The sequence below is a fragment of the Oxyura jamaicensis genome, chromosome 10, assembly GCF_011077185.1.
Source record: "Oxyura jamaicensis isolate SHBP4307 breed ruddy duck chromosome 10, BPBGC_Ojam_1.0, whole genome shotgun sequence".
NCBI classification, from domain to species: Eukaryota; Metazoa; Chordata; class Aves; order Anseriformes; family Anatidae; genus Oxyura; species Oxyura jamaicensis.
The window spans coordinates 9302775-9310565 of NC_048902.1; the positions used below are offsets into that span (position 1 = coordinate 9302775).

General features: G+C 60.9%; 2 protein-coding genes across 2 annotated transcripts in view; one reads left to right on the forward strand and one right to left on the reverse strand.

The window, feature by feature from the left end:
- Window positions 1-516: 516 nt before the first annotated feature.
- Window positions 517-4428, reverse strand: LOC118172279 (cytochrome P450 1A4-like). Its single transcript, XM_035336104.1, is given in 8 exon segments — window positions 517-1379; window positions 1960-2046; window positions 2169-2292; window positions 2376-2465; window positions 2691-2820; window positions 3280-3990; window positions 3992-4146; window positions 4298-4428. Coding segments are annotated over 8 exon segments (1683 nt in total). The 5' UTR covers window positions 4377-4428; the 3' UTR covers window positions 517-1072.
- A 1627-nt stretch (window positions 4429-6055) lies between these two features.
- Window positions 6056-7791, forward strand: part of LOC118172281 (cytochrome P450 1A5-like) — a 3816-nt gene continuing 2080 nt past the window's right edge. Inside the window, exons 1-2 of the mRNA XM_035336106.1 lie at window positions 6056-6372; window positions 6521-7378. Coding sequence (XP_035191997.1) covers window positions 6521-7378 — 858 coding nt within the window. The 5' untranslated portion in view covers window positions 6056-6372. The remainder of the gene's footprint in view (window positions 6373-6520; window positions 7379-7791) is intronic.

Genomic DNA, 7791 nt, shown 5'->3' on the forward strand with positions numbered 1-7791 from the left:
GCCAGCTGTGATCACTTTTTAAAAAATTTACAAGAATCCCTGAAACACACAAAGCTGCTCGTTGTGTGCGTGGCCCTTGTATGTATATCATCGCTTCAGGAGGCACCCAAGATGCTCAGGGCAGCTGGGGGGCACCAGGAGCACCCATGGTCCGTTTGCTGCTTTATGGTGTGGAGAAGACCACTGCACTGGGTTTTAGGGACACGCAGCACCGCCGATACCGCGGCCCTCTCCGTACACACCGGGAGGGGACCTCATCCTTCAGATGTGGCACTAAGGGGCAGGGCTTGGTGACAGGACACAGGTCAGGTTGATGGTTGGACTTGATCTCAGAGGTCTTTTCTCACCTAGATCATGTACCCCCAAGGACAGGGAAGCTCTCCTTTGTGTGAACATCCCACTTAGTTCCCCCCAGAAGAATCCAACGCAGCCCTGTTAGATCTTTAAGGACAGAGATGTGATTTGTGCAACCCCATCCTCCCCCCAAGGGGAATAAAAGCAGCAAAGAGGAAGAAGCTTTCATAAAAGCGTTTATTGGGTTAGAAATCCCATGCCATTTCTCTCTGCAGATGGATGCATTTCCATGCAGCCCCCAGAAAACAGCACAAAGCAGCACAAATTCCTGCTCCGTGTGCCAGGAAGACTTGCTCCACGCATCTCTTGCAGTCCTCAATCTGATCCTCTTTTTATTAGTCAGAATATACCAATCTGTTGTTAAAAAAATACTAGTTGAAGCAGCAAATACATAGTCCAGAAGCGTTGTACTGTGCCTCTCATTTGTATCTCTTGCTCTCGTTCATTTGGTATTGCCCAGAAGGCTTCTCCTTTGGGGGCAGCTAACACAATGTCCTGTGAGCAGCACGACCTAAATTACACATTTCCAGTCGTCAGGGCACCTCCGGGGTGCAAACGCTCAGGGATTCATCGTGCAAATTCCTCTTCAGCCTGAGCACAACGAGGGATGAGGGCACCTGCAGTGAAGCAAGGCGGCGCCGGGAGCAGCTCCACGCCGGGAGCACGAGCAGAGGCGCCCGACCCAAAAAGTCATTTCTTGCCTTCATTTTTCGCTGCCTCACGGAGAGCTGTTGGAGGGGAAGCGCCTCTTTATCTGGAAGCGCTCGCACTTCTTGTACTTCATGGTCAGCCCGTACTGAGGGGTGATGTCCACCGCCTCGCCCGGGGCCAGGCTGAACTCCAGCTGCTGCAGCAAGGTGGTGAGGAAGAGGAAGACCTCCCAGCGGCCGATGGACTCGCCAATGCAGCGCCTCTTCCCCAGGCCGAACGTCAGCACTTTGTCACTCTCCGTCCTGTTGATCTCGGTCCCGGCTGCGTTGAGGAACCGCTCGGGCTTGAAGGCAGAGGGGTCCTGCCAAAGCTTCCTGCAGCGGAACGGAGAGACCTGAGCAAGCCGCTGGGGACGGCAGACAAAGGGAGTCCTCTTTGCGAGGAGTGTTGCAATGTTTTCTCATTTCACCACCCTGAAACGTTGGCAGCCTGCTGTGGCCTCTGTTCCCCACCCAAAATGCCAGCTGCATGTCAGCCCCTACCAGCTCAGCCCATTGAAACCTCCACTTCAGACTGATTGTCTTTGCCTACGCAAATACCGGGGATGATTGAAATCAGCACATAACATCTAGAGGTCCTGCGCCTCCAGCTGCAATGGGAGCGCAGGGATCGAGCAGGAACTTTTACAAAGGAAGGATGGAGACGTGAGGGATTTCTCGTCTTGCATCCTCCCTTAAAACCTCCTGACCTGTCCCAGCCTGGCCGTGCTGTGGGATTTTCCAGCACCTTGACCAAGGAACTGCCACTCAGATATGGGGAAAGATTGTGCTCCTGTTGCAGAGCAAAGCTGCTGACCCAAAGCGCTTGATCTGGGACTTTTAAGGACAGATCTGTGCAATCTCCATCCCAAGCAAGCCGACTGCACGCCGAACAGTAACGCAGTGGTGTACTCACTCGTCGTGGTTCACCTGCCACTGGTTGATGAACACGCAGGTGTCCTTGGGGATGTAGTAGCCATTCAGAGCAGTGGCTTTCGTCGTCCTGGAAGAAATACGGGCGGAGGGGACAAGTTCAGAGGAAACTCACAGCTTCGTGGTGAAACCAACACAAGTTCTGGAGGTGCTCCGTTTGCTGGGACCTCCCAAACCCCAAGCATCACCTACCTGTGTGGGATGGTGAAGGGCAGGAAGGAAGAGTGCCTGAACATCTCCAGGATGAAGGCTTCTGTGTAGGGCAACGTGCCTCGGTCCGACAGCCGCGGTCTCCTCTCCCGGCCGATGGTCTGATCTGCGGGAGGTGGGGAGAAGCTGGTTGGGGCCAGCCCTTTCCTCACAGGTCCCAGCCCCAAAGAATCGGGCTTGTCAGCTCACCCAGCTCGTCCTGGATCCTCTTCTGGATGTCGGGGTACAAGGCAGCATACATGAGGCACCAGGACAGGGCAGTTGTCACAGTGTCAAAGCCTGGATGGACACAAAGAAAGGCATTTAGCTACCGAAAGGCAGGATATTCGCAAATCCCAGCACCCTGGATGTGTTGGCTGGTGACACATAGCCTTGGAAAGCTTCCCCAATCAGCTGCCCCTCAAAAGCCACCTCCTGTGGCCACAACTGCCTGTGAGCCCTGCGACACCTCCAAAGCCCCAAGCATGGCAGGGGATGGGGCTGCACCCGTGGAGATGGCCTCACCTGCCCCAAACAGGTCGTTGACGATGGCGATGATGCTGTGGTCAGAGAGCTGGATGTGGGTGTCCTCCCCTGACATCTTCCTCTCCTGGCTGTGCCCGATCAGCGAGTCCATAATGTCCCTGATGTGCTCCTGGGGAAGAGCCAAGGGGTCAGAGACACCAAGCAGGGGAAACCTCCCCTTACCCAGCTCCGGGAGGCACCAACTGTTCCTTCCCCCACGAGCACAAAGGGGGATGCTGGAGGCAGGGGCTGCCAGGACCAGCAGCCAGCAAGGGGCAGCGGGGTTTGGTGGACAGGCTGCAGAGCCAAGCTGGTGGGTAAGGAGAGCTGGTGGGAGCAGCTCCATCAGAGAGCTGGGAACCAGCTGCAGCAAAGTCAGCATCTCAAGAGGCTCTACCACGTCCCATAAGCAGCAGACTTGGATTTGGGCTTCCTCCTCAGAAGCTCAATTTTTTTAAGCACAAAGCTCTAGGTCTGTGCCCTGTTCTAATGATTTTAATGAATGGGACAAAGACAAAAAGAACGCAGTAAGAGAACAAGCAGCAAAGCGAGGGAAAGGTTTGCCCCAGAGCAGCATCCAAGCTCTTACCTTGTTAAAGGTGGCGTAATGGTCCTGGACAATTTTTTCTATGAACAAGTTGAAGCGCCTGTTGATGTCCTTAAAGAGATCCATGGTGCGGCTGGGCAGGTAGCGGAGCAGCGGGATGAAGTCCGAGGGGTTGCCAGCAGCCGTCACATCCCCAAATTCGTTGCTGTCGTTGACCAGGCTGAGCAGCTCCTGGTCGTTGTGCTCGTAGCGCTTGCCGAAGCACATGGCGCAGATGACGTTGGCCACCGAGACCACCAGGTAGCGGCACGGGTCAAAGCTCTGCTGCTCCTCCATCAGCTGCAGGAACTTGGTGACCAGGTAGGCGGCCTCCTTGGAGACGTGCTCCTCCAGGAGGCAGCTGCAGGACGACGTGGGGCTGGCGGCGATGGAGAAGGTCTTCAGGGCGTTCTGGGCCAGCCTGCGGCGCGCTTTCCATGCTTCCCCTGCATCGGGGCTGAAGGCCAGGCTCTGCCCGTTGGAGATGTACTTAAAGCTGGGCAGGTCGGGGCGCCCCATGAAGTCCTCCCCTTGCCTCACCAGCGCCTGCCGCAGGGTGTCCAGCCCGCTCAGCACCAGCACGGGCTGGGTGCCGATGGCCACCTCCATCACGTCCCCGTACTTCTGGCTCAGCCGCGTCAGGGCCAGGTGCGGGTCCTTCCTCAGCTCCAGCGCGTTGCCCACGATGGGGAGGCCGCGGGGGCCCGGGGGGGGGCTTCAGCCCCTTGGGCACACAGCGCCGCAGGGGCTGGGTGAGCAGCAGGAGCAGGCAGAAGACAGCAGCCGCCAGCAGGACCTCGGTGACCGAGACACCACCGGGGCTCCCCAGCAGCCCCATCGCAGCCTCCATCCCTGCTGCCATCGAAGAACCTTGCGGAGAAGGACAGCAATTGAGGAGGGGGCAGCCAGGACCCCACAGAAGCCCCCCACACACCCCACAAGCGGTAGCTCCCAGCAGGATGCTGTCAGGGTGGATTTTGGGGGGATTTCCAGCGGGGGTCCCTCACCCAGCGGTGCTCACCTCGGGGCGCAGCGCTCCCTCGGGGGCCCGATCCCGCCGCCAGGTACCGGGCACCCCGCCGGCCCTGCTTTATATGCATCGCCTCCCGCTCTGATTGGCCGGGCCGCCTCCCTCCACGTGACCAAAGCCTAATCAAAGCTGCCGAGCGGCCAAACTCCCGGACAGCCCCCCCCGGGATTTACGGGACCCCCCCTCAGCGCTCCCCGGGGGCTGCCCCGACGGGGCGGGCGGGCGGCACGGCGGAGGGGGAGTGCGCGGCACCGGGCGGTACGAGGGGCTGCGGGGACACCGGGGGGGAGACACGGAGGTCCGGGGAGGTGACAAGGGGGGGACATCGCGTGCGAAGCGGCAGGGAGGTTTGGGCACCCTGGCACGCCACCGGGGAACCTCTTAAAGGAGCCGCAGCCCCACGGGGATCCGCGAACACGCCGGGGGGGGGGGGCACGCACCGGCTCCGTCCCGCACCCCTCGGTGCTCCCCACCCGACTTTGCCCTAAAGGGGGGGATCTCGGATCCGGCACGACTCCCCCCCAGACCCCCGTGGGGGACGCGGGGCAGGTCCACGGGGGGGGCGGCGGGGCCGGGGGTCACGGCCGGGGCTTGCCGGTTAAAAATTGGCCAGGTTCGCGTGAGAAGCCGCCGTGCCCTCTGTCCCCCCCCCCGGCCCCCGGGGACAACGGGGGCTGGGGTCACGTCGGGGGGCGGGGGGGGCGAGGGGACAGCATCGCGTGCGAAGGGGCCGGGACGGACCTGGGACGGTCACTCGTTGTCACGCTATGGGTGTGGGGGGGGGAAATGGCTTATAAAGGGCCAGGGCGGTGGCCCCACGTCCAGGAGCCCGGCCCGGGGTCAGGGTGGCGCCGGGCAGGATCGCCCCCCCCCCCCCCCCCCCCCCCCCCCCCCCCCGCAGCGGGTAACGGGGCTCGGTCCCGCTTGTATCCCCCCCCACGGGACCCGGGGGGCAGCCCACGGGGGATGGGGGGGGGGCTCGGCAGTGCCACCACGCTTGGGAACATGCCGGTGGCAGGGGACACGCAGGGCAGGCGGTGCCGTCCCCCTGCAGCACACCTACATGTCTACATGTCTATAGGCTCCTGCGCCGCGCGGCGCCGTGCACACACACCTTGCACGCCCAAAGCTGGCCCGCGTCTGCTGCAGCCGTGCACTTCTAGCACCCCCATGGCCCGTGCCCGCCACCCGCACCACGCCGTTGGGGTGTTCGCCCTCCCAAAACCTTTTTTTTTTTTTTTTTAGGGTTTCCCCCGTATTTGAGCACATCCCCCATGTGTCGGCAGGCGTCCTCCCCACGCCGGGCTGGGAGGCATCTCCCGCGTGAGCCGTCCACACGGTGCCTCTCGTTAGCGTGTGCAATTATTGGGCTGAATTTTAGCAGCCTGGGTTTTGTAACTGTCCCTGCCAAGCGTTAATGAGCCTACTCACTGCTATTAATGATCCCGCTTGGGCCAGGTGTTGAAAGCCTTTATTAAATATTAGCTCAGCCTCTCCCTGGGCACGATTCCCCCCGTGCTTTCCAAAGAGCAGATGAAAACTTGGGGCAAAAAAAAAAAAAAAAACAAATTCCCTCCACCTAATGAACACTCCCGCTCCCCCCGGCTGAGCCAGGACCCTGCGTGTCCCCCGCCGGGGTTTTTTGGAGGGGGGGGACGGGGTCGTGGGGCCGAGCCCAGGCGGCGGTCGCATGTCACGGTCAGGAAGTGTGCCAGTGACTTCTCACGCAACCCTGGCCAATCGTTAACCTGAGGCTGGCCCCGGCCACGAGGTCCTGCCACCGTGGGGACACCGGTACCCTGCTCGTCCCCGCTCCGGCAGCGTGGTGGAGCTGGGGAACATCTGCCCTGGGCTCCGGGGCTGGATCCTGGGGCTCGGCCCCCTCTGTTAATGGGTAGCCGTCCCGTGGGTCCTCCTCGCTGTGACCCCGCAGATAAGCACCCGGCCACCTATTTTAAGCCTCGAGTGGAGCAGGAGGCAGCAGGAGAGGAACCCATCCGGGGGTTTGGGACCCCCTCTCCTCACTCTGCTGGGACCCCAGCCCTCTGTGACCTGAGGACCTGCAGGTAGGAGAGGATGTGTGCCTGTGGGGCTCTGAGCACGGACGTGGAAAGTTTTAAAGCTGGGTGGGAGAATTCGTGCTATAGCTCTCCCTGAGCTGCTTGGGGTTCCCCACGCTAATCCTGCACCTCACTTCCCATTATCTCATTCTAGATGGCAGCAGGGATGGAGGCTGCGATGGGGCTGCTGGGGAGCCCCGGTGGTGTCTCGGTCACCGAGGTCCTGCTGGCGGCTGCTGTCTTCTGCCTGCTCCTGCTGCTCACCCAGCCCCTGCGGCGCTGTGTGCCCAAGGGGCTGAAGCCCCCCCCGGGCCCCCGCGGCCTCCCCATCGTGGGCAACGCGCTGGAGCTGAGGAAGGACCCGCACCTGGCCCTGACGCGGCTGAGCCAGAAGTACGGGGACGTGATGGAGGTGGCCATCGGCACCCAGCCCGTGCTGGTGCTGAGCGGGCTGGACACCCTGCGGCAGGCGCTGGTGAGGCAAGGGGAGGACTTCATGGGGCGCCCCGACCTGCCCAGTTTCCGACACATCACAGACGGGCAGAGCCTGGGCTTCAGCCCTGACTCAGGGGAAGTGTGGAAAGCGCGCCGCAGGCTGGCCCAGAACGCCCTGAAGACCTTCTCCATCGCCGCCAGCCCCACGTCGTCCTGCAGCTGCCTCCTGGAGGAGCACGTCTCCAAGGAGGCCGCCTACCTGGTCACCAAGTTCCTGCAGCTGATGGAGGAGCAGCAGAGCTTTGACCCGTGCCGCTACCTGGTGGTCTCGGTGGCCAACGTCATCTGTGCCATGTGCTTCGGCAAGCGCTACGACCACAATGACCAGGAGCTGCTCAGCCTGGTCAACGACAGCGAGAAGTTCGGGGACGTGGCGGCTGCTGGCAACCTCTCGGACTTCATCCCGCTGCTCCGCTACCTGCCCAGCCGCGCCATGGATCTCTTTAAAGATTTCAACGAGCGGTTCATCCGTTTCCTGCAGGCGATTGTCAAGGAGCACTACGAGACGTATGACAAGGTGAGAGTTTTGGGGACCCCAGACAGCCCCAGAGATGGGTCCCACTCTGCGCTGGGGACTCGTTTGTCCTCCTGCAGCCAAGTGACTATGGCCATCGGTGTTCCTGTGGATATTGCTCCATCTAGGAGTACAGCCTGTCCAGCTGTAACCTCTTCATGTTGCAGGCCAGTACGCATGCTCTTTGGCTCTTGTGTGCCAAGAGCAGTTGGTTGGGCAATATTCTGACCTGTCAGCAGGGCTGCTTGCACAGGTGCCCTGCAGAGCCACTTCCTCATTTGCATTGGCTGCAAAATCAGTAGGGATCACCATGGGGGTTGAAAGATGATGTTCTCCAGTTGGTAACCCAATGCTCTGCTTGGCCACTGGCTCTTCTCTTCTCTTCTCTTCTCTTCTCTTCTCTTCTCTTCTCTTCT